This window comes from Hesperophylax consimilis, chromosome 2 (genome assembly GCF_061612785.1).
Source record: "Hesperophylax consimilis isolate HC1 chromosome 2, BYU_Hcon_1.0, whole genome shotgun sequence".
Lineage (NCBI taxonomy): Eukaryota > Metazoa > Arthropoda > Insecta > Trichoptera > Limnephilidae > Hesperophylax > Hesperophylax consimilis.
Genome location: NC_142837.1, coordinates 7,136,658 through 7,163,899, shown reverse-complemented (window position 1 = coordinate 7,163,899; position 27,242 = coordinate 7,136,658). Strand labels below are relative to the sequence as shown.

General features: G+C 34.4%; 1 protein-coding gene across 1 annotated transcript in view; it reads left to right on the top strand.

Annotated features, from left to right (window-relative positions):
* The window catches only part of LOC149425658 (gonadotropin-releasing hormone receptor-like), a 476,707-nt gene extending 456,227 nt beyond the window's left edge, over positions 1–20,480 (top strand). Inside the window, exons 4-7 of the mRNA XM_089640935.1 lie at positions 9,948–10,131; positions 11,247–11,437; positions 13,468–13,583; positions 15,085–20,480. Of these exons, the coding sequence (XP_089497061.1) occupies positions 9,948–10,131; positions 11,247–11,437; positions 13,468–13,583; positions 15,085–15,373 (780 nt within the window). The 3' untranslated portion in view covers positions 15,374–20,480. The remainder of the gene's footprint in view (positions 1–9,947; positions 10,132–11,246; positions 11,438–13,467; positions 13,584–15,084) is intronic.
* Positions 20,481–27,242: the final 6,762 nt, after the last annotated feature.

The window sequence follows — 27,242 nt, the reverse complement described above, 5'->3', positions numbered from 1 at the left end:
GATACCTCATTTATTTGGATAAAATTTTACAGTACAATGGTTAAAAGGAAATAATCTTAATCAGTTAATAAAAACATATTTTTCATTTCTATTTGTAAATACTCATGACCTAGTGGTGGCTAGGAAGAAATATTCTTTAAGTAAAGTACTATTCTTCAAGACAAAATTAATAGTTTATTGGTACTCCTTTTACTTATTTGCAATGTACTGACTCGCATATAAAACCCACAACACGGACTTAATGATTGTTATTCTTGAATTTTTAAGTAGAGAGAAAGAATTAAATGTGATACATTGAATTTATAAACATTCATATGAGCCCTTTGATAGTGAGAAATTACATCGCTTTTCTGACATCTATCACAAAATAATTATTTACTTATTAACAAAACCCAAGTAAACATTAATTTGGATAAAATCTTTCCATAAAAAAACTATTAGTTCTGCATAATATTTCGAACTGCTTATTTTATTTCGAATTCGTTCATCATTGTAAAATGTATTGTTTCATTTAGAAGCGCATTTATTGATAACGTTTTTATGTTTGTATAATCGTATTATTAAATTTTCAATTTGGTAGGCGGAAATGGGTACCGCCGCCCTGGGAACCATTTATTGGATGACCAACACCTCTGCCACAGGTCACCCCAAGTGGTTCGCTACGTTTGGTGACTTAGCAGGGGTGCCCGGGTTCATGGGTTAAGGTTTGCCCAGGTCTTGGTGGCGGGTGCGACGGCCCACCTTCTGCGTGGCGGGCCGGTTGAGAGATGCTGGTTGAGGGAGACCCTTTACAACCGGTTACCGCTGTCCGGGCCGCTCGATAGTACAGGGGCCCGACCCTCAGGCTCACGACTAAGGGAGGGCTGCCCCATCAGCGAGTGAAAAAACCCTGCCACTGCTGTTGTGCCGGTTCGTGACCGGAGGGGACCCAGCAGCAGCGTTTGGGGCGCATTGGTTGCCCTCTCCAGCCGGACTCTCCCAGCCTATCGCCTAGCACTGCAGTGGGTGGGGTGGAACCAAACGCTCATCACTCCTGGACAGCCTGAACCCCAGATTCCTACCCACCCCTCATACCTTTCCTTTCCAGACCTTTCCTTTCACCTCCTACCCTTACAAAAAAAAAAAACTTTAAATTCATGAACATACAACACAACAATTTTAACATCATTACAGCGGCGAGTAGCAGGCGTCCCCGGTGCGGGCCAAAATTGTTGGTAAATTTTGCCAACATTCGCGGCCTGCACACAAATTTAAATTCCGTCCATCACCATCTTTTGTCCCAACGTCCCAACCTTCTTTTCCTATCCGAAACTCAGATAGCCGAGCCGCCAGACTCCTCCTATCTGGACTGCCCGGGCTTTACCCTCGCAAGCAAATTCCGACTCAAAGGAGGAGTCTGCCTCTATAGTCGAGCTGACGTCAACTGTGTACGACTATTGAGTCTGGAAAACTCCAGATTCAACGTAATGTGGGTGCGCGTCAATCTTGCCAGTACGGCAAGATTCTACGCATGTCTATACCGCTCACCGAACCATAGCGAATCAGACACTTCCGAGCTCTTCAAACATTTGAGCGATACTATTGATGATCTCTTGCCCCGCTACCCTTCGGCCGAGTTTGTTGTTCTGGGGGACTTCAATGTTCATAACGAACCATGGTTGAGGTTCTCAGGCCCAACGGACTCGGCTGGCCGACAGGCGGAATCCTTTGCCATTTGCTACGGATTAGAGCAATTAGTTCAGGAGCCTACAAGGGTTCCTGATGTCCAGAATCACCGCTCCAATCTGTTAGACCTATTCTTAACTACTGTGCCACACGGTTATAAGATTGACGTCACAGCGCCTCTGGGATCATCTGACCACTGCCTAGTGACGACATCAATCCTCGTTAGCCTCAGACCAACCAATGAGAGACTGAGGAGAAAAGTGTGGCACTATAGGTCAGCAGATTGGTTCGGTATGCGGGCCCATTTCAACGCTTTTCCGTGGTCAGCTGTTTGTTTTCGGACTTCGGACCCTTCAAGATGTGCCCAGGAGATTGGTAAAGTCATCAAATCGGCGATGGATGGCTTCATACAATCGACTACTAAAGAAACTGGTGTGGGCTCAAAGCCGTGATTCAGTCGACAATGCTCCGAAGCAGTTCGACGAAAAAACGCGGCTTACCGAGCCTACAACACATCTCGAACGCCCGAAAGCAGATCAGCATACAACAAATCGGCAAAGGAATGCAAAAGAATCATTAATAGGTTAAAATTTGAACACGACTTGTAGATCAGCATAAAGCTGGCTGCCTGCCCGCATGGCAGCAGAGCATTCTGGTCGCTTGCGGGCTCAATAGGTCGAAATTTTTGCAAACCCAGTTTGCCACCTCTTACCAGACCTGACGGCTTACTAGCAAACACCGCCACCGAAAAGGCTAACCTATTAGGGAAAATGTTTGCGGAAAACTCGACCCTCGACGACGGGGGTGCTGTTCCGCCGTCGGTTCCTCACTGAAGCTTCTATATGAAAAAGCTGAGGATCCAGCATCGGGATGTACTCCACGTCATACGGGGGCTCGACGTTAACAAAGCTAGTGGACCTGATGGAATACCTGCCCTGGTATTGCAGAGGTGTGCTGCGGAAATAGTTCCAGTTTTGACAAAGCTCTTCAAAATGTCCCTGAAGTGTGGAACTGTGCCCTCTGGTTGGAAAAAAGCGGTAATTCACCCTATTCCCAAGAAAGGTGACCGCTCCAACCCGGCCAACTACCGCCCCATAGCGATCACATCAGTTCTGTCCAAAGTGATGGAACGTGTGATCAACGACAAACTGCTCACATACCTCGAGAAGAACAAAATTATCAACGACCGTCAATACGGATTCCGGCGGAACCGCTCGTGCGGTGATCTTCTCGCGTATGTGGCGCATGTTTGGGGGCGGTGCCTGGAACGTTACGGTGAGACCCAAACGGTCGCACTAGACATATCCAAGGCCTTTGACCGGGTCTGGCACCGAGGACTTGTCAACAAATTGCATTCTTACGGACTTCCCGCATCCCTGTGTACGTTGATTGCTGACTTTTTAAGGGATAAGTCGATTCAGGCGGTTGCTGACGGTTTCACCTCTTCCTCGCACTCCATAAATGCTGGCGTCCCACAGGGATCGGTTCTGTCTCCGACTTTGTTTTTGTTGCACATCAATGACCTTTTGACATGTGCACCGATTCATTGTTACGCGGATGACAGTACAGTTCATGATAGCTTTTTGTTTGATAAGCCCCCAAAGGGCACACAAACTCCAACGGCTCGGAGGGCTTTGAAGCAGAGAATGGACGGTTATCTCGAGAGTATTTCCTCTTGGGGTAAAAATAATCTCGTCGAATTTAATGTTTCAAAGACCCAATCCTGTCTGATTACGTCTGAAAGGGATCCAAATGATAATCTTGTCTCCTTCAACGGAAGCAATCTTCCGAACAGGCCTTCCATTGATATGCTTGGTGTAACTATAAGTGACCATCTCAGGTACGGGGGCTCCATCGAAGCCAGAGTAAAGTTGGCCTCTCAGAAGCTGGGCGTACTGTACAGGGCCCGCAGATACTTTAATAGTACACAACTGCTCACCCTGTACAAATCGCGCGTCCAACATTTGTACACAGTTGACACTTGTCACATGAGAACGGGTCGCTTCTACGATTCGTTCTTAAGTTCAACAGCTCGGCTGTGGAACGAACTGCCGGCCTCTGTGTTTCCTCCCTCCTACAACATGGGACTCTTCAAGACCCATGTTCACTCCTTCCTCTCCACAAAAAGACCCTCCACACACCATCCCCAAAGATGACATAGGCCCTGAGGGAAATTATTTTCTTCAGGGCCTCCTGTGTGGAGTAAATATAAAAATAAATAAAAAAATTATTAAAATCATTGCCTTTCAATATATATTAAATTTGAAACTTACCTAGTTTTTGCTGTGAAAATATGTTCCGTAATATTACTTATGCCGATTCTTTAGCAAAAGCTCCACATTTTACTTTTAAATCTGAATATCAGATTTATAATTCAATAAAACATATAAACTTAATATTCTTACCTTTCTAGGTAAAATTTCTCAAATATTCGATGCAAATGTGAATAGCAGCAGCAGTCGGGGACGCCCGAGGAAGACATGGCACGACTAAGTGAATCAGATACTGGAGTCGGGCCATGTCAAGAGTCAGAATCATAGAAGAGTGTGTATTAGACGATGTATGAATGTGAATGAGGCAAGGAGTGTGTGCCAAGACCGAATTGTTTTGCAGTCCGTCCTCTCTGCCTACCCCTGCGGGGAAACGGCGTGATGGTTAGTTAGTTAGTTAATACGTTTTCAATTTTCTGATTAAAAAAATGCTTAGATTTGGAAAAGCAAATTCTTGAAGCCGTTTGTTGTACCAACGATTTTCCTTAGAGTAAAGCTGTGAAAGTTAGTGAGACAAGAAATTCCAAGTGATGTGGATAATAATTTAGCATTGAAGAGACGCTTTAATAGTTTTATTAACAAAAGAAAGTAATAATAGTTCCGATAATTAATTGACCATTCAACAGAACACCATGACAAGTAGTAGATTATGATGTATTGTTAATTTAATTTCATGCTTATTTTCCGATTAAGTAGGCACTTGTTGGTTTAAATACTACCCATCTTCACCAGTTCAAAATGTTTTAGTGCATTTTCAACGCGTCTTTGTGTATGGTGGAATATGACGTTCGCACTAAAAAAGTTGGTATTATTACTATTTATTTTGGTTTTCGCCCATTAAAAGTGATCTGGCCATGAAAAGGTAACATTTTTCTTTTAAAACTAAAAATATAATCGCATAAAATAGACAAATTTTTAAATAAATACATTAAATGAGTATAGATAAATATAAATATGATTATAAACACTTAAACGTAACATAAATAGACACAACATAAACAATGCATACTTAATATAACCGTACAGAGCTGGTAATAATACAAAATTATAAAAATAGGAATCTGTGTAGGTATAAGAATAGTGAACGTTTTTCGTTATTTAAAAGATATGTGTCCAATAATAATGTCACAATTTTCACAGTCCTCCTCACTAGGGCTTCTTGTTATGATGGGCCTATGGTATTTATTTAATATAGTTGTGTTGACTATCCACATGCTTAAACATTTTCTTCAAAAGGTTTGCAAGTTGATTATCAGTCAGTTCTCTGAGCCATAAGCAAACTTTACTTTAAGTATGTGTATTAGTTTCCATTATTTTGTTTTGTTTACTTTTGTGTGTGATTATATAGTTTCTTACCATGAAATTTAATTTTTCACTGTCTATGACCGATCGGTGGCCGAGTTGATATCGCGCTCGATCCCACTCAGGCGTAGTGTGTTCAATTCCTCGGCTGGCTAAGTCCTCCATCACAACTCAAGCAATATTTTCAGCTTACTGTGGTGGTAGTAAGAGATTTTCAAATATTGTCAGGTTATTCGTAACCCGGGAATGTTAGTCTTTCTTTTAAAAAAAAAGATGTATTAAAATGGGAATACCAAAATATTTTGACTCATTGCTGTAGTTAGTTGACTGTTGATTTCATTAGAACTAGGTATATCAGACATATGCAAATTCTAGAGAATATACTTATTTTCTGTTAAGGTGTTAGCAAATTTATAATTATAAAGCGATTAAATAAAAAATTTTCATACATGATAACTATAAACATTACAAGAAAAAAATGATGGAATTGAAATAAATTACTAAATTAAAACGATTTCAATTGAATTATTTTTCATAATTTGGTAATTTACAATGCTTGTTTATTGCATTATTTAGTAATTTCTTACATTATTAACGATAATTAAATAATTTTATACATGTTGTTTAGCCCTTAACAGAATTGCGGAGATACTTAAATAGGAATAGCACTATAAACCATTAACGGTAAATGCGCATTAAGCAGGGTACAAAGTGCTATTTAGGCCATTCATTTCAAAATGTCTTTTGTTTGCCTGATTGTTATTACCACTTCGAATTGCTGGTCCATTTTGGCCCTTATTAACGGCAAAACTAACAGGAATCTAGCCGGCGCTCACCGGTTTTATTAAAAGATTTATTATTTCTATAATTAATACAGTTTTTTTAATTAACCGTGCTTTTTATATGTACGGTAATTAGTAAAATATAATAAATCAACAAAATTCATGAAGCAGGTTGTTTTTCCCTAAAAACATAAAAACACTAACGAGCGTTAAATGAATCAGGAGAATACTGAGGTCCCATAATGTCATATTTTACAATTAAATACCAACTTTCTTCTCGTCAGTAAAAAGGAAAGAGAGGAAATTTTGCCCTTGTCTTTATAAATATCTGACATATATTTTGGGAACGTAAATTTTATTAAATATGTACCTTTACATGAATATAATATATTTTATACTACTCGTTTAAATATTTTATTTTTATATTTTTCCGGGCAAATCTAAGTATAATTTATATTAGTTTACTATGTAACTATTTACCTTTAACTTACCTATACATTATATCTGCATATAACTTAAAAGTAAATACTATTGCATTGTCTACCGGTGATTTCACCTCAATTTGAAAATGCCGTTTGAAGATGAAACAAAAATTGGAATGATGGAATGAAAATAAAATTGTAAATACATAATTGTTTAATTTGATCTTAATTTATAATAAGTTATTATTTTAGTATTGAGGATTAGGTGCATGGTTCACGGTTTTTACATGGATTTATTTAGCACCGTAAATAGGTGCCACACAATATACTAAGAAAAATTTATTAACGCTGTAGACAAGAAAGAAAAAAGTGTAAAAATATTTTTTCATGACATCTTAGTTACCTACAATTTAGGAGAATCGATACTATTTTTATTAATACATTTGCAGTATTAAAAAATAAAATTGGTTGGTAATGTTAGTCTCACTAAAAACGGGGGGCGTCAGAGAATTTGAACAATTCGTCTGTGAAGGTTCTATTCAATTTCTGTCATTGTAACATTAATGGACAGCTGTTTCACAAAACTGAAATAACAGAACCTTAACAAAACCTTCACAGAACTTATCAACTTTGAAATATGATAAATTATTCAAATTCTGTGAAACAACCCGTCCTTGTGCATGAAAAGTTTTGTGCTTTGTTTTTACTCATGCATTTTACAATTTTATAAGATTATATAATTTTATATTTAGTATGTATTTAAGTAAAATGGACCTATTGAAATTAAATTAAATGAAATATCAAGAAAAAAATTTTAATAATAAAGGCAGTATGTATAATAATAAGGTACGGTTGTGTACAATATTAAATATGGTTGTGTACAGTTTGAGGTACGGTTGTGTACAATATGTGTGCTATTTATTTGTATTTTTTGCTTTATATGCGTCATCGTTTGATGCTTATTATATTGATAGTGCATTATTTTAATACGGTGTCAAAAGGTCCCATTTTGAAAGATTCTACCTTTTGCTTTGTTTTTTTTTTACGTAACATAACCAAAGGCCAGGAGTTATTACTTAAAGACTTGGAGAATAACTACTAAAGGAGGAATGTATAGACATTAGACATATAATAAATAATAAGTGCTAATTAATGTTCAACAATTAACACATTATTTCCCTCTTTAATTTTAATAAAAGTGTTACAATATATTAAATCTAACGGGTAAAGTGGAAAAATTCATAAATGGAAAATAAAGTGTTATTTAAATATTGTAGTTTTATCGTTGTTTTATTTTAAATAAAATGTATAGATTCTATAGAGCTCTTGTTTCCCTGATAATGCCACTCACCTTTAGGTGTCCAATTGGCTTTTGACCCAAGAACTTCTTCCCACTCTCTCTTGAACAATTAGAACTTAACCCCTCTACTGTTTGTCTATTTGCCCTGATATCAGTTGACTTGACTTTGTCTTCTAACTGAATGACTGCTTCCTGTTCTGTTGCATAAAAATGTCCAGTCCGTGCTAAAAGCTGCTGATTATTTTTTGATTAAACCTATTTGCAGATTGTTCTTCCTCTCCGGCCTCTGATCATGCTATTTGCTGATATGATTTCTACGTCTAGTTAATCAATTTCTTAAAATCCGAAACAAACAAAAATAGAATCAATATTATAAAATATAATAGATTTTTAAAAGATTGATTATTTTTTCGCCATTTAAATATGTTTGTCCTTTAACAATATTAAAAATGTTATCATAAATTATTATCAATGTTTATTATATACAAATGTACATATGATGATGTATAGTGTATAGCGTAATGTGACTCCACCTTTATTGTTAACTAATTTATTTGGGAATAATGCATCTATCAATTTTAAAGTATGAAGCTGCCTCTACGTAAGCATTACATCTTAAAATTTTATCATCTTATCAAAACTCAATAGAACTTGTTTTAAATTTTCGATGCAGCAAACTTGAGGTGATCTTTCACGAAAACGGCGCTATATGATCAAAAAAATATTCTTATCATTATTAAATATTATTTATAAACTGTAGAGCATACAAATAACTAATAATAAGTACCTATCGGTAATATTCTTCTTCCGTATAAACTGAAAATGTTATGTCTCGGGCAGTGGGTCTCTTAGAACTATTTATTAGAACTATGCGCAGACTCGTTTCTACATCGACAAAAATTTATAAGTGGAGATATTCAACTTGTAAGCGTTAAGGAAAATTGTTTCTCGGTATTTTTCTCCACATTCCTTGGCTTCTGCTCTTCCGGATCGCGCGCCGCACCGGGTCAATAGAATAGAGTGACTCGAGATGCAGATACGAGAAGATGATAGTAGATCTACTATAAAAAACGATGAAGAAGGAGATTGAAGACAGCGCATTTTTAATGACTGAAAACTTATTGAAAGCTGTACAAATGTAGATTATTATTTGTTTTCTAGAAACACGAACAAAACACTTCTGACAGACGTCTGAACAGAACTAAAATAAATAATTATTGCTTATGATTATTTCTTATCCTTTATGCTATGCATAAAACCGTATCTTATAAACATTAGTTAATCATTAAAAAATAATAATATTTGTAAGTCAAAAAATATTTCACCAATAAATGAAGATATTATACGTCTCGACGCCATCTTGTGAGAAATTTAGCACTGACAAAGCCTTTCCTACAAAAATAAAGTTAAAGGTTTTTTAAATGTGAAAAAAATATAATGAGCAGTAATTGTTGATTGACGTACTAGTACATATTGAATCATTTGGCGGGTTGGAAATAAACCGACATAGCTCAGTGGTTTCAGAGCACCTGACCGGACATCAGAAGGCACGGGTTCAATTCCCGTTGGCAGCATTTATTTTTACTCGGGAGATATTTTCAATTTGCATTGACATTTCACGCGACTAATTATTGCTTATTATTATTTGTTATCCTTTATGATAATCATAAAAACTTGTCTTATAAACATTAGTTTACCATTAAAAAATAATAACTAATATAATAAAGTAACTTTAACAGAACTTGAAAATTATCTTCTAAATTTTATGATGTATTTAAATTCTGTGAAACAACCCGTACTTAGTGAACTTGAAAAATCACGACATCTGTCAAATGGCATTATAAAAATACAAGCCACTTTAGATTCACACTAACCGAAAAAAAAGTGTAGCAACGCTTTTTAAAACTAAACCGCGCTGTCTCAGTAACATATATTTACCCTATCAATTCATCTAAGCATCTGTCAAACATTTGTAAAGAAAATATTGATAACTCATAACTTAATTTTGGTACCTGCTTTATCTCTTGTCGGATGTGATAAGTGGTTCCAATTTTAAAAATTAAAAGTTCATTATAGTTGAAAAATGTAACGCATAACACAATAATATTTTTCGTTACTTACTTACCCGTTCACCAACAACCGAAATTAGTAAATTTAAGCATTCTTGCAATCTTTCAACATTAACAATATATTTGTTTGTTTACAGATTCTGGTATTCCACGAGGCGAAAGGACCCTTCGCGGAGGACTTCTACCAGTGCGTGACCCACGGCATGTACACGGCCCAGTGGCAGGAACCTCTGTACACCACGCTCTCGCTGCTCTTCATGTTCATCATTCCCCTCGTCATCTTATTCATCACGTATGCAGCCACCTTCAAGGCCATATCCAGTAAGTCATCCATCAGCCTGATCACTTCATTACTATCATTCAGGGGCAGGGGCAGGGGGATAGCACCAGAAGCGTTGAATTTACGCTCTCCCAAAATTTCGGTCAAACTAAAAATAATAATTACCTAACAATAATAGTACCACCAAAATCCAAATGCTTTAAAATTAACGAAAAATATTTTATAAAATTATTTCTATGGTCGACCGGCTCAAACAGAAAACTGAAGGTCCCCGGTTAAAATCCCGGCACGCGCAAGTTAATTTATTTTGATTAATTTGTGTGATTTCACAATTTAAATTATTATATTGTACATTTGTGGCACCTTCCAGAGTGGAAAATATTCTCAATATCGTCTTGGTGTAAGACTACCATTCAGAATTGAAACGTTGCTCGAACTGGCTGCGGCCGTATTTGGTTCTTTATTTGGACCATATATTTATGATCTTCACCACCTTCCTCTCGCTCATTTCACATATCCAAGCGGATTCCATATCACTCACCGAGCAATGTCACCTGGTAATATCAATTATATATAAACACAGATGGTGGATGTTGACCATTGAAAATTAAAATTTCTCCGAAACATGAGCGGCGCTCATCAACGCCTCGGAACTTTTCGGCGACGCAATAAATTTATTGTGTCATCGGGTATTTCTTTTACATTTATATGTCGCGCCGAGATGGCACCACTTTAATTCTCAGTTTGCATACTAATAGTTCCAGCAGGTTGATAGGCTACAAAATTGTTGGTATTCTGTACCTGGTGCGTAGGGAAAGCCTGACAATAATAAATGTAAACATTTATTATTGTCAGGCTAAAGCGCACCACCCAATTTTGTGAGTACAAACCACAAGTTGCTACTGTTCATAGTGTTCACGGATATTTTTTATTTATGTATTGTCCTTCAAAATTACTAACTGCAATCATATTCGTCCCATTTTTTCTTCGTTGATGGGTTTGCGTAATGAGTTCTTAAATTACCTATTATCTTTGTTGCAAATAATTTCATAACTTTGGTCTATCTCATATTTTTTTTGTAAATATTACGCGATATATATAAGAATTAATTTAGTATTGGTTTCTTTTCAATATTGAAAAATTAATTATATTTCAGAAAGTGAGAAAGTGTTCAGGGAAGAAGTGGGAGGAGGAAGGAGACCAGATCTCAACAGGAGGCGGCTGATCCACCGGGCCAAGATGAAGTCCTTGAGAATATCCGTGGTCATTGTAGTGGCCTTCGTAATCTGGTGGACACCCTACTACACCATGATGATCATTCTAATCTTCATCAACCCTGATGAACACGTAACTATAAATAAAAATGAAATGATTTTTTATTGTAAATAATAACTTTTAGATAGTACGTACTTATTTCATTACTAAAAAAGGGACACATTTTAATTATGGTTGCATTATAGGAATGCGTGCCTTTCAAAAATTTTGTTATTTTTATTTTTTATGGGACACCTCATCAGAGCACTCCTGCGTAGTGTAAAAACGAGGGGAACTATGTCTTTACCCGGTTTGGCAGAGTAACGAGGCGATTTACGGTAGAAGCTGTGGGAAGGGATATATCAAAGGAGGTTTTGAAAAGGCCCGGATCATACGAAGTGGTGAAAACAGATGAAAATGAAATCAAGAGTCCAATCTTCTGAAGAATTCTGCGACATCAATATTGTTGCCTTTGGTTACGATTGATCTCTCGCGCGAAGATGGGTGTATAGAAGCACCAAATGCTCAGTGATTTGTACATACCTACCTCAAAATAAAGCAATTTTAACTGTAAATACTACTGAACAGCATTATAATATTGCTAAACAGGGATCCAGGTTGTAACTTTTTAGAACTTCCATTGTTTTTTTCCACACAAAAATATTTGTCCATAGAAATTTCATTATTTTTTTCCATAAAAACAGCTCAGTTTTTTTTCCCCTAAAAACTTTTAAATTTCTCATAATAACACTATTTTAATAATATTAATAACAATATTTTAATAATATTATACAGCGTGTCCGGGTTTTATTATTATGAAATTCCATTGCTTTTCTTACCGCACAAAAATATTTTACATGAATGTCATTTTTTACATGAAAGAAATTCATTTTTTTAAACCGAAAACTACCATAAAACGTTGAAATTTCGAAAAAAAGTTGGTCATAATTCAAATCGTTTATAATTTTAAATCCTTTTTATTTGTAGTGTCATGTAGAATCACCTCCCGAAGTTTGTGCCCGAACACCTCGTATAGCTATCTTATTAGGTTTGTACAACGACAAATAAAATGATTTATCTAACAGCCTTGCATTTTTATAAACACGAAGTCCTTCAACGATATCGCGAATTTAAAATTATGATTAAAAATTATTTCTCATTGTACAATGTACTCGTACATTTGAGTGTTAGTTTGTTTGCATCGATCAATACCCTTAAGTACGTATTCCCCGAACCCTTGGTTATTATTTGTTTATTTTAAGATCTCCAAAAATTTATTGTATTCAGCTCTAAACAAGAAATTGTCCTACTTTATGGCCACCGGATTATAATAATTGCACCCATAATAAAAAAAATAATAACAAATAAAAATTGCCATCTTCAAGCTGCAATATATATTTCCATTGTTATGCCATGTCCTTTTGAAATTTTAGTTTCAAACCTAATATTTTGTTTAACTACTAAGGCCAACATTCTTAATATGTTATCATTATTTTGTATCTTTTAGTTTAAAAGAGGAGTTAGTCCCAGTATCAGGAGTACTGTTGGCAATTAAACCTTTAATCTAAGCGTTGTTGTCAATATTGATGGATATAGAAGTATCTACAGATTAAGAAACATGAAACCCTTAATCTGTAGGTACTGTGTTCGTGAAGTCTTGTAAGAACTGATAGATATAGAAGTACCTAAAGGCCAACAGAAATCAGACTCTTTTGCTTAATGTATTTCAATAAAATACATCGATGTGAAGAAAAATAGAAGAAAGTGTTTTCCTGGCATCCATCGGTGTTCTCGTACCAAAACAGTAAAAATACTGATTGCTGTTTTAAATTTCAACATCTTCAGAAAACACAGATACAGCAAATCATATAATTGCCATTGCTTATGTTTTTTTTATTTTATTGGAAATCTATACATAAATTTAAAAAAAACAGGTACCTACAAAACAGAAAACAACAAATGCAATAAAAAAAACAACTATTTTAACATTAGTATTTTTTTGCAATGTGCCCTTATAACATTCAAACGCATTTATTTTGTTCTAGTCCGTAATGAAACCTGGAATTTAAATCATTTGATTTATGTCATAATTATTGATAAATTTTAAAATGTATTTATTATAGATAAGTGAAGAGCTGCAGAGTGGAATTTTCTTTTTCGGAATGAGCAACAGTTTAGTGAATCCGGTCATTTACGGAGCATTCCAAATGTGGCCCGGGCGGAGAAGGGGCAGTCAAAGGTAATTCTAACAGAAACATCCATTTATCTCTGTTTTAGTTATATAAATTACAGAGTTTGGAAAGAAAACAAAATCATAACGTCACTAGTGAGCCCTATCGGCAAAAGTTTGAACTTTTGTGAGACTATATATGTCACTAAAAACCTCACCAGATTAAAAAATTAAAACTTTGTCTCACTAGAATATACCTGTGTCGATACAGACTTATTGGATACATAAATGAGTATTTACATTTTATTTGACACATTCATAAATATAACTAAAATATAAAGTTGTATACATTTTAAGCCGTGAAGACATAATAAAAAGTGTATGTTATCCTTCATAAATATATATGGAAAAGTTAAGATAAAATAGTTAATGGAAGTTAGTATAAGCAGTATAACCTAAGATAACATATATGAAAATATTTCATTACATTAAATGAGGTCAATCAACTATATAATCATGAGCCGCTTATCTCGCTAGGAAATTCCTTTGTCAAGGAGGCCCTATATTTTACTCATCAAAAATATCATTGAAAATCGTTGAAAATAAAACAGTCTCACTGTCGTCATACCGGTTAAAACAAGTTCAAATCGTTAAAACAAATTCAAATCGTGCCAGCCAACGACATGGCGCTTGTGAATATGCTGTGCCTCACTGCAAAACCAGGTTGGCCCAAAGGCATATTAGTTTTATTGCTCCAAAAATGTATTATTCTTTATGTACAACCTTTAAAAGGGACACGTGTGTAAACCTTCAATCTTTTAAAAAGTAAATCAAATCTTGGCTAAAAAACACTGAACTAGATATTTTTTCTTATAAGTTTTAGCAAAGCTATCTGTAACATTTATATCCATCTAGAGATTATTTTTTTATTATTTCACATACATAAAAAACAGCGGATATATTTTATTGTTTGTAATGCTTTGTCTGCTAATTCACTTTTTAAGATGTCTTCTTTAAAAACTAGTATTTAACTTATTATAAAACTTTTGCATATTTCATGATTTAGTTTCTTGTATTGCAACTCTACAGTAACTCTTTTAAAATAACTTAAATTTATATTTGATATTGTATCTCCACTTAAACCATATAAATAAAATAAAAATACTTATAATACCCACACTCAGGCTTCGCCTTCGTGGGATTTTTTTTAATTATGTACATTTATTTCAATATTTTTTATACATTTTTCAAAATTTTATTTAACCATGTATTTATAAAAAAAAATTCAATAATATATAAAAAAATAAAAAAGTAAGAATTTTCAGTGAATTTTTCTCACCAAGTGTTTGATTTTTTTTTGTGAAAAATTGACATCTTTATCTTCTTCTTTAATTATTTTAAACGATCTGCTTTAACATAATAACTCGTTAAAAATGAAGATAAAAAACATTTCTAATAACTATACTTTATTCATCGGCATTTTTGTGAAAGTGGTTGACTGTTCACAATCTTTTTTTTACGTCCAAGTACTGTGTCGTAAATTATTTAAAATATTTTTTTCTCTTTCCAGAGAAAATTCAATAATGAACCGTCGATCTACAATGACCCAGGCGTCCATCGTGCGGCAAGGAAGCACCCGCATCATGATCGACCGCCTTCCGTTGCGCCACACCAATGACGCCCACAGCATCGGGGACGAGGAGGCCAACCTGGTCAGGGCCAACTCAAGGTGCAACCCCAGGGACATGAGAAGACAGAGCTCAGTCAATAAGGTCATCACCTCTAAAGTCGTGTCGTCGTGTAAAAACAACCACAAAAACAATAACCTGACCGTAAATGGAGCAGTCTCGACAGTATAAAAATAAATATTTAACGTTTATTGAAAGTAATTTCAGTTATGGTATTCAGAAGGCAGACTAAAGGTGAAATTTTTGAAAATATTATTTAAATTTTTAATTCATCAGTTTTATGTATGAAGTATTATATTATTTCACCACTCGGGTTACTATTATTATTAAAAAACTAAAATGTAACAAAGCTTGTTCTGAGAAAGATTTCGTGATTAAAATATGTGCTTATTATTTTGAATGAAAACTGTTTATATAACTTTGTCAGTATGTAAATAATATTAGTACTAAATTATTGTGGTTATAGGTAAAGTGTGCCGCGATCACCAAACTTATTACATCGATGTCTCGTTAGGTACCATTTTTTAAATTATGTTTACGTTACACTTTTTGTTTCAAAAATATTTATTTTTTAAATTGGTGATCACTCTGGCCTATGGATATTGCTCTTTATATTAATTAATGTACAGAACATGGTATCATAGTTTGCCACAAAAAAAATGTAATTTTCTATTAATGTGTGCTTAGATATTTGGGGATGGCAAGGTAATACGAACGAGAGATGAGTGTAGATATCACATCTTGCGAGGTCACAGCGGTTTTTGAGTCAGTGTATATGAGATGACTAAGGACCGATGCTGAACGCTGAAGTGATGGACTTGATCGGAAACGAATTACCCAGGCCGAAAATCAACACCGAGTTGGTGGATGTCGTTGACGGCGAATCCTCGATGGTCAACACCATATGAAGCAGAGATGAACGGTGATGGAGTGGTCGTGGTATGAATAATTGTCAGTGGCTCAACACCTCGTTGGTGGAGAGCAGACTTGTGGGTGGTTTTCAGAACTATAGAAGACCATGGGTCTTCTAAGTACTCCAGTGTATGCGTGAATGTGCTGTGGATCTTGACGGCGCGGGCGGATGATGCGAGCGTGAATGGTCTCATGAGACGGGCAGTGTCGGTAGCCGGTGCTGGGCGGAGCTGGGAGCGATTGAACTAGCTCAATGCGTTTACGAAATAATTCCCAAGGTTTGAATTATTATTAAGGTACAAGATGTAAGAAGTAGAAAAGTCTCAAGCATTCGATGTTCTATGAATTATGCTAGTAGCCGCTACAGATATATAACTGAAAAATCATTCAATTTGTAAGTTTTTTGATAACCTAATAAAGGTAATACAAAAATTTGATTGTCCGTCAACTAGCCAGCTATTTTTTTTTTATTATTAATGTGTGAAGCCAAAATATTATTCTTTTTTTATTTCTTAGTCTATTGTTTCTATTTTAAAAATGATTTCAATGAAGTAAAACGTGCATTTATGTAAAAAAATATTTACCGCTTCCAATCTTGTTATCAAGTTGTTACGCTTAACAAATAAGCGAATGCGTCATTTCCATTTTAGTAACAGTAATTAACGTTTGAATTTTCTTTTATGTTTATTTTCTATGTTTACAAAAATATATAAATAGCAAAGACTGATAAAAATAAAGAACAAAAAACTACACATATTGATTTAAATTGTAAGATTAATACAATAATTAGTTATTGAGGGAATCTCTACTTGCGGCCCCTATCAGTGTTTCTACTCGAAGAACTTTCTAATGGGTTAGCTCACTCATTGCAGTTTATAAGAGAGGTGTATGCTGCCATTAACTTATTTAAACTGCTGTGCTATATCGAGAACTTAGCCATTTTTTTAAATAAATAAAATATTGTAATTTTTGCCTCATCTAGTTATAAACTATTATTATAATGTTTAGTATTATTAAAGGTACCTAGTACTTTATGTACATACGAATTAATTTTCAAATATTTACCAATTTACATGAATAAAAAATTTCAAGATTCTTGATATAGCATAGAACTTTTCTGTTTTTGGAGCACGTGAGTCTTTATGTTCCTTATGATTATCTTAGCCAGAGTCCTCAAATTGTTTTGTTCTGTATTCCTGCATGTAGGACCAATCTACCCATGGTTCTCCCGGTGGGGAGGAGTAGGTATATAATATTGCTCCTGTACCAAAACTCTTCTGATATCGACATTTAGCGTCAGTGAAGAGATATTCAAATGGGAAACTCTATTGATTTTTGAATGAATCTCTACTCGGACTCTTTTTTTAAATTTGTTAGTTCTTAAATATTTGTAAGTCTTCTTTTTTCCGAGATTAAATTATTGTCTTGTATGTATTAAATTAAAATAAGTTTGTATTGTACAAGAAATTAAAAAAATACATGTTATTATTATAAGTTAGTATGGGTACATACATGTACATATGTACATTGTACCTATGTACATGTAAATCTATGTATTTAAATATTGATGACTACTTGTTAGTTAACCAAAATAAAATAAACTCGTTATTACGGTAGTGAAAAATAATAAACGTTGTAACTATGTACGTACTATATAATGTAGTTATATATTAAAAATACCTATATATTTTACAACTACATAATGAAATTAAAACTGCCGCGATTTGTAACATAACTCAATAGACAAAAACTGTTAGAAACTTATCCAATTCGTTTCAAACAACGGAGAACTAAGATAATATAAAAGTGGATTGGTCGTGATTGGGTCTTCACCTGCGCATTGTTAATGCTTAATGAAAGGATAAGGTAATATTATACACGTAGGCTGGATCAACTCGGTTAAACTGGGAATTCAATAACAATAATAATATTATGTGTTATAAAGTTAGTAATTCATGTTAAGTATATTGTAATTATTTGTCTGTACATAATCAGTCATGTGTTTGAGGGTGAATTTACAGGGGTTTATCATTAATCCTTTTGTGCGTGGGATACAGGACTTTAATCAGAAAATAACCAAAACGACTAAATTGTCGTGTCAATTTTTTACGCATTGACGACTAAAATAAAGCTATAAATATTTGGAACCTACTTATGTTTAAGTGTTTTTTATTTGCTGAAAACTCATTGATCTTAGGAAAAAAGGACAAAAGGGCGTTAGTCATAGATTTAAAATATAATTTTGCTTCCATATCCAGTAGTAAGTCGACTGGATATTAGAGCATTCTGATACAAAACACTCAAGTCGCAAAATAATAAACCTTTTTTCAAAATACAGAATAATTTTAAAAAAAATCTGTAACATACAGATTTTCGGTAGGTTTGTAGATAATTTGATAAAAATACATTATTTATACTATTACGAGATGTTTTGAATATCAAGCCAATACGTCTAACGTCTTATTTCTTTAGTTAAACGTTTTATTTTATAATCCAAAGTATTAAAAACACAAAATTATTATGTTAAAATTCAGGACATTTAAAAAAAATACATGGTTTTACTAAAATAATAAATCAATTGCTGAAAAAACACGTATATTGAAAATGTCGGATTCTTGGTAGTTTACTTGTTTTGCTTTTCGAGGACATTTCGGAGTTAAGTATTTTAACATATTTTTTGACGAAATTAATAAATATGCTAATGATTTTAATCAATGGTAAACAATGAGTTTTTGAATCATTTATTTATATAAAAGAGAAAAAAATGTGAAAAAAATATTAAATAACCTACTACAAGTATGTTGTAAGATATACAAGTATGTCATAAGATATGATGATGTTTTTATCAATGTTGCTTATTTAATTATAACTGTATTCAATAAATTAAACACTTAAAATGTTCAGAATTAAATTCCTTATTAAAACAGGATATTGTTGGTTAAATAAAGACAATTTTGCATTCGTTTAAGTAACAAACATGCTGTCTACTACCGCAGGCACTACACAGCAGTAAAATCATTTTCAATTTTCATAGTAAAAACGGTTTCACTTTTTAAAATTAATTACATTAAAACTTCATTTTTTATTTGATTGAGAATAATTGGGTAACGCTATTGTTATCTCCCACCTTTTAAAAATTCGCTTCAGACCAAATAATTCTTTGTTGTCCTTCTGTAAACTAAATTAATACTCTTTTCCATCTAACCTTATAACAATTCAACTCCGTTCAACATTTCATCTCTTACAAGTCTTAGCTCGAATCCATCTGATTGTCCATTTGGCTTCTCTCAAAGGCAAGACTCTCGACTTTGAATTCACAGGTCCTGGTGTGTGCGAGTATATCATATTTGATTAATTTGTGTTGTTTAAATTTTATTTAAGTATTTAGAAATAATATTTTTTTAAATACCTTGAATATTTGCGGCACGTTACAAGGTGAGACACTCTTCAGTATCACTATAGTGACAGACCATAATTTGGAAATGAAACGTTGCCTGAAATGGCGTTAGCTATGTTTAGTCACAAGATCCCACAAGCCAAGTACTTCTCTACCTTTCTTTTCCCAATCTTCTTTCCCTCCTCACTACCTTCACTCTCACAACATTCTCCAATTAGAGAAGTCATAGTTTTACTAGTTCCTGGAGGTTGGGAGCAGTTTGAACTTTTGCGCGTTATTCCCATAAAAAAAGTATGTGTAATATTATTTAAAATTGAAATTTGCCAATTTAAATAAAATTAATAATACTTAAATTTGATTTCCATTTCTCCATAATTAATTATAAGAAATATTATAACTCATAAGAAATGATGATCTTGAACGGTCTTGAAGGATGCACGGAGAAAAAATGAGTATGGCTGATTTATTAAAATCCTGTTAATATTTGTACAGTCAGAATAAATCGTAACACGTGTTCATACAGCCGCGCTTATCCTGATAATTTTTTTGATGAAAGGCGACCATATTAGAAATTTAATGAACACCTGTTCCGACATCCTCAATCGACAACATATTCGTGTTTTACTGATAGTTTATTGGGAAATCTGTAAACTCATTTGTCCCGTTAAATTGCTGTCCCGTTTTTAACAGCAATACGAATAATTTTACCAGTTTTTTTAACAAATTAGCAATATTTTTATATATTAGTAAGTTTTCTCCGTTTGAAAGCCAGTAAAGTTGTTCAGTTGTAAAATGTTATTTCTGTACATGATATTTTGATATTACAGGTTGTTTGTAGTACAAGAGTCTTTATGTTATAAAAGTTTATATTACCCAATTTATGTGTTAGGTATTTTGGAATTTGTATACCCAACTTTTTAATTCTTAAACCTCTGTATTAAAGAACTGATACATATGTAATATATAATAATGTTCAAATTGCAAAAATAAATGGCATCTCTGTGTATATTTTGTATTTTTATTACCTAATTTATTATAAGTTTCATTAGAGAGTAATTTTTCTCAACCATAGAACAAACGTATAATACCCCACGCTAAAAAATTGTATTAAGGTGCATATTTGGCGCGTGTCTAGGAAATAATGCGCAAACAAAATAACTTTAAAGTGGCGTAAATTGCATAAGTCGCAACAATTTTAGTAAACGTGTGTATTTTTGATATTTTTTTTCCTTCTTTAAGTTCTTGTGCTCCTGTTATTCATGTTTACTTATTGAGTGGGTTTGTTTGTTTGTATAGAGAAAAATAAAAACCAACTTTTTTTTACTATAATACAATTTTATTGAAAGAGTATTCATTTTTTTGATTCAACCTTCCTCCCCTGGGACTGACGAAAATGATTAAACCACCCAAAGACTTAAGTCAAATTTTAATTTAATGGTTACGAGATTTCGTAAGCTGCAAATTTTTATGTGATCCAATTTTAAAGAAATTCCTGCGTGTGCCTAAGCGCCACCAAAAGTTGAAAAAATGGATTGTCATCTAAACAGAATTTGATTGAGGAGTTTCGTAACGAGTAAGTGGGTTAATTTCCACTTCCAAGTTTCCATTTCATTCATTCATTCATTTATTTATTAATTCATTCGTTCAAGAAAACAATCTCGAAATAACTACATAAAAAATGCTCACCTTTTCGGCGTTATGTGCTCTTAGTATATATTGTGTACCATTTTACGCCCAACAAATGAAGTAAACATCGTTTTTAATACTACAGCATTCTGTGTTCTTTGGTAAAAAAATGCTAATATCATATTAAAACAACATTCATGAACGCCTGAAAACATGATTCTGTTCCAAAGACGTGTTGATTAAATAAACGACAGAACCAGCGTATGTTTTACACATTTTACCTCTTCAAACATATTATTTGCTCGTGGCAGATATCCTTATAATATTCATTATTGGAGTAGTTTGGCACTGAAATCACCAATATATTTTCGGAATAATATTCGAAATTATGTGGGTAATAATAAAGATTATTCTAAAAAACAAACCCTCTCAATATTGTGCGTTTCTGGTTGAAAAAAATGCTACATTTGCAAACAAAAAACCCTTTTACGAAGAATCTCAAAGCATTGAAAATTAACTAAAGAAAAATTCAACGCTTGAATCATCTCAAAGCCTCTCAACGCTTGAATCATCTCAACGTTTAAAACTCAAAGCTTGGTGCTCAAAGCTGAAATGGCTTAAAGCTAAAAGATCAAACCTTACAATGTTGAGCCGCCCATATATTTACGCAAATCGGGAAAATTCCATTGCCAAGATATATGGCCATATTGGGCAGATGATTATAAGATTCCGTAATGTGCATAATTCAAGAATTGAGAAGAAGTTAGAAAACCCAGGCGTATATTTACCTGTTCAAGCTGCTGGTGGTTATCTTTGGGGTCTAGGATAGTGAAATCGATAACTTTGCAATTTCGAATCGATAAGCGTAACTACCGATCCATAAAACACTATGTCAATAACGATATTGACGAAATCCGTCATCTACGGTCAGTTTGCGATGTTCGCGAGCACGGTCGAAATATGAATCGGACAGTCAGTAGACTTATTAAGCCGCTGCTTTTAGCGAGTCCTCCAAGGTGTTAAATAAGGTGTCAATATGCTCGACTTTTTGGATAATGTCGTTCGTTGTCAAACTGGCTAATTAATGAATGGAGGTATACTAACAAAGCACTTTGAAATAAATCGTATATACGCTTCATGGACCATCGAAACGCCGTCAGTTGATTCCGTTCCAACTTGAAGGAACACAAATTGTTAATTATAACCAAAGAGCTCATAAACTAATTAACTTGCTATTTTTTATCAAAAAGTACACGCGGACTGCCAACTATATTAAGGACGCGTTGTTTCACAAAATTTGTACAATTCATCAAATTTCAACGTTCATTTTCCGGTTTTGTGAAAGTCCTATTCAAGTTATTTTATTATATAATAATAGGCTAGTTGCTTGCCAGAACTGAAATATTAACAGAACTTGTAAAAATCTTTCACAGAACTTGAAATTTAATTTTGACATTTGATGAATTGTTCAAAATCTCCGAAACAACCCGTCTCAAATGTTACTATTATTATTAAATTCACAGACATATGCGCCAGCATTGCCAGCGTATGTCGATTTTCGTTACCGATATTGATTTGCGTATCAATAGTTCGACCGTACCAGGTGAATCAATGCAATGTTCCGTCTATCGATATATATATGAGCTGAAGAGCATCATTCTCGAACAAAGTAGGACGATTAACGAGTTATTGGACCGTGTAAAGGCCGTGGAAGCGACATTAAATCGGCAGGTAACAAGCAAAAGTGACAACAAAAATGCACTACCTACAAATCCCGCGACTCAGCGCTGGGCTGACGTAGCGGCCCCCGCTGCACCGCACACCGCGCCCGCTACCCTGTCAGCAGTAACGCAAACCAAGGAAAGGATGAGAACTAGAGCGGCCACCAAAGCAAAAAATGACGCCGGTCAATTTGAAACCGCATCTTTTAGCGGCGCGATCCCCAAAACGCACGCCACGGAACCACACGTTCCAATTTCCGAGCCAGAATCAAAAACCGCTCCTAATACGGAAGATTGGATAAAAATTAAACGCAGACAACGCACAGTGAAGAATTTAATTATCGGTAACTCCGATAAGTCTTCGAGTATAAAATCATATCCAAGAATAAAGAATATTATCGTGTCTAGATTACATAAGGACACAACAGTAGAAGAGATCCGGGCACATCTGGAGAAAAACGAAATAACAAAAAGTGAAATAGAAAAATTCATCGCAAATTCTCAAGAATACGCAGCTTTCCGTATAGGTGTAACGGAGGATCTATACGAAAAACTTTTACGGGAAGATTTATGGCCTCGAGGAGTACCGGTAAGACATTATCGGTACTTAAAACCAAAACAAAATCCTATTGATGATAATCAAAACCGGACCAAAGTGAATGAAAATGCCGCCGCGAAATGACTAGAGAACCCCTTAAAAGTGAATTCTCTCCCTTGCACAATTTTTTACCAAAATGTACGGGGATTAAGATCCAAAACCGATGATTTCCTACAAAGTGTAATAATACAGAACAACGATCTTATATTACTATCAGAGACATGGCTTAACGACAGCATTTACAATAGTCAACTCTTCGATCAACGGTATGACGTGTTCAGAAAGGACAGAACCTCGGGACATTCAAGGGGAGGAGGAGTACTGCTAGCCGCGAGACGTGACCGTGCAACTCAAACCCAGAGACTTACCTATCTGGAAATTAAAGACGAGAATATGTGGATAAAGACATGCCTAAATGATTTTGGTGTTATTTACATATGTGTTGTGTACATTCCACCGGCATCGCCAAATAAAACATATACCGATTTTTTTGATAAGGTTACTGAGAATTTTAATTTTTTAATCAATAAAAAGATTATTATAATAGGCGACTTCAATCTAAAATCTAGTAACAAAGGCACCGAAATGGATCTCATATATTTTATGAATCTTTTCCAAATGGAACAAAGCAACTCTATTACAAATGTGAAGGGAAGCACGCTGGACATTGTTATCAGCAACATTGATTTAAAAGTATATAAATCCTTATACTCACTAGTTAAAGAAGACGCTTATCATCCATCGTTGTGTATAGAGATTTCGCCGAACAAAAACACAACCAATTGTCAAACACGAAACTTGTGGAATAATATTGATAATAGTGTTAGGCGAGGATGGAACTTCGAACATGGCGATTTTAAAGCTCTTTATTGCCATTTACAATCTCATGACTGGCAACCTTTGAAGGACATAAATGATGTTAATTTAGCGACACACTTTTTCTATTCCATAATTTATAAATATTTTGATATGTGTTTCAAAATTAAGCGCACTCCGAGGAATGGTAGAAAATATCCTAAATGGTTTTCTAGTGAGATTGTTAGCGACATAAAACTCAAATTCAAACATTACAAAAAATGGAAGAAAACTGGAATGGTGAGTGACCGGGAAATGTTTTGTCTACTTAGAACAAAAATAAAACGCAGTATTCGATTAGCACATGTGCAATATATTAATTCTATTGAAAAAAATATCAAATGCGATCCCAAATCTTTCTGGAAGTATATCTCGTCCAGAAGAAGTGATGGCGGGTTTGTTGACCATGTTACTTGGAATAATCAGTCTTTCTCAGGAGCAGATATTCCAGAAGCATTTGCAGACTATTTTAAATCAACTTATAGTAAGGAAGCTGCGGACTTGAAATCTTTTATACCTGGAAAAAATACGCCAACAAAAGCACAGAATGCTGATATTCAAAATATTACAAACACTGACATCACCGCTGCTGTTAAAAAATTAAAATCCAAAACTTCTTTTGGACCGGATCTTATTCCGTCATTCGTGTTAAAGGGATGCTTTGAGCCCTTATTAACACCTCTCGCGTATATTTATAATCTCTCACTTAACTCCGGAATATTCCCAGACCTGTGGAAAATCTCTAAAGTTACACCGTTACATAAAACTGGTGATAAGGCTTCAGTCTCTAATTATAGACCAGTGGCGATCCTATCCTCTCCAGCCAAGTTGTTTGAACTAATAATTCATAAATGCATTTATACCCAAGTTGAACCCTTTATAATTGACCAGCAACACGGTTTTAGGTCTGGCAGATCTACTGTGTCTAATCTAATGGTTTTTACGGAGTACATATCTCAAGCTCTTGATAGTAACAATCAAGTAGATGTATCATACAATGACTTCGCAAAAGCCTTTGACACAGTAGATCCGCTTATTCTCCTAAATAAACTCGACCAATTTGGATTTTCAGCGAAACTTCTATGTCTATTTGTAAGTTATTTCTCAAATAGACAACAATACGTAACTTATGGTATTTTCCACTCTTCCAACTTCATCACAAACTCTGGAGTTCCACAGGGGTCGAATCTTGGACCCTTACTTTTCTCGCTATTTATCAATGACATTTACCATTGCATAAAATTTTCCAAGTTTCTCTTATTCGCGGATGACATGAAACTATTCCTTTTAATAAAATCTTTGGAAAATTGCTTGCAGCTACAAAGTGATATAAATTCTATCGTCGAATGGAGTCATACCAATAAATTAGGGTTTAATATTAAGAAATGCTCCATTATGTGCTACACTAAGGCAAACAAAACGATTTACTATAACTACAAAATGTCTTATTCATCTCTTCAGCACATTGTTATTTCAAGAGATTTGGGAATCGCATTTGATACGCACTTAACATTTCACGTCCACATAGAAACGATATGCAACAAAGCTTTAAGAATGCTAGGATTTGTGCTAAGCAACTCCAGACATTTTTGCAGCTCGGCCGCGATTCGTGTGCTATACTATAGTTTAGTACGTAGCATTTTGGAAAGTGGTTCTGTAATATGGGGACCAATGGATTTAACTTACTCTCAAATGATAGAGAAAGTACAAAAGAAGTTTCTGAGATATTTATATCTTAGAGACTTCGGATATTATCCCTGGTTATATCCATCAGCCTTTTTGTCCGGCATGCTGGGTATTAATAGCCTCACCGATAGAAGGAAAACTGCTTTGCTGATAACAGCATATAAACTTCTAAATGGTAACGTCTGTATTCCCGATATTAAAGAAAAATTTGAGTTTTATGTCCCCGACAATTATACAAGAGCGCGCAGGCACAGAACCTTTGTCGTTCCAAAATGCAGAACCAACTTACCATTAGTAATGCCGCTCGGAAAAATGATTATGTTACTAAATTACCTGTCCCCTGATATAGATATTTTCCAACTTAATATTCACCAGTTCAAAAACGCTATTATTACTTAATAAATTAAAATAAAATGTATGTTTATTATTGGTTATGTATAACTGTAAATGTGCATTTAAAATAAAATAAATAAATAAATATATATGTATTGTAAAGCCATTGATATATACTGGCAAAACTGGAGGTATTTTACGTCAAACGTCATATAGTTACGTAAAAATATTAATGAATTGGAAATTTTAAGAAATACTCAACAAAATTGGCAGTCCGTATTAAATTTTTGGCACCAAAAGGGAGTTGATTAGTCGATGAGGTATTTGTTCAAAACTGAGTTAATTGCTCGATCTTTAGCCAAAATAAGAGATATACGAACAGGTGTATAAATTTCGTCTATCCAGTTCGAACGGATTTAATTGATCGCAAAAATGACGTTTTTAAATCCAATGAGCTTCGTTAATATGCCTCATTAATATCCACAGTCAGCCAAAATTTCATTGACTGCCCAGGAGCCGCGTTTTTTGTCTATCGTCGTTAACCGTGCTCGTGAATGTTGCAACATGACCGTACATCACGAATTCAGTCAATCTCGTACTAACATAGTAGTCCAGTCAAGATGTACATCCGTGCTTGCAAAAGGTCCAGTCATTGTGAATTTTTTATATGTTGTTAGGACCTAAACCAGTATTAAAAAAAAAATTTTGCAACTTCGAAAGTGCTGTGCGAGCGGCGGTGGACCTAAAAAACCAGGAAATTTTCGGATTTTTTTCAGTTTTTGCTCAATATCTCAGTAAAGGAAGGGTCTGACCGGTGTAGTCTGTATACATACTTTTAAAGAAGACTAAATTTGCTATAATTTGAGACCAAAGCAGGCTATATAAAGCCATTGGTTTTCAAGATACAGTTCT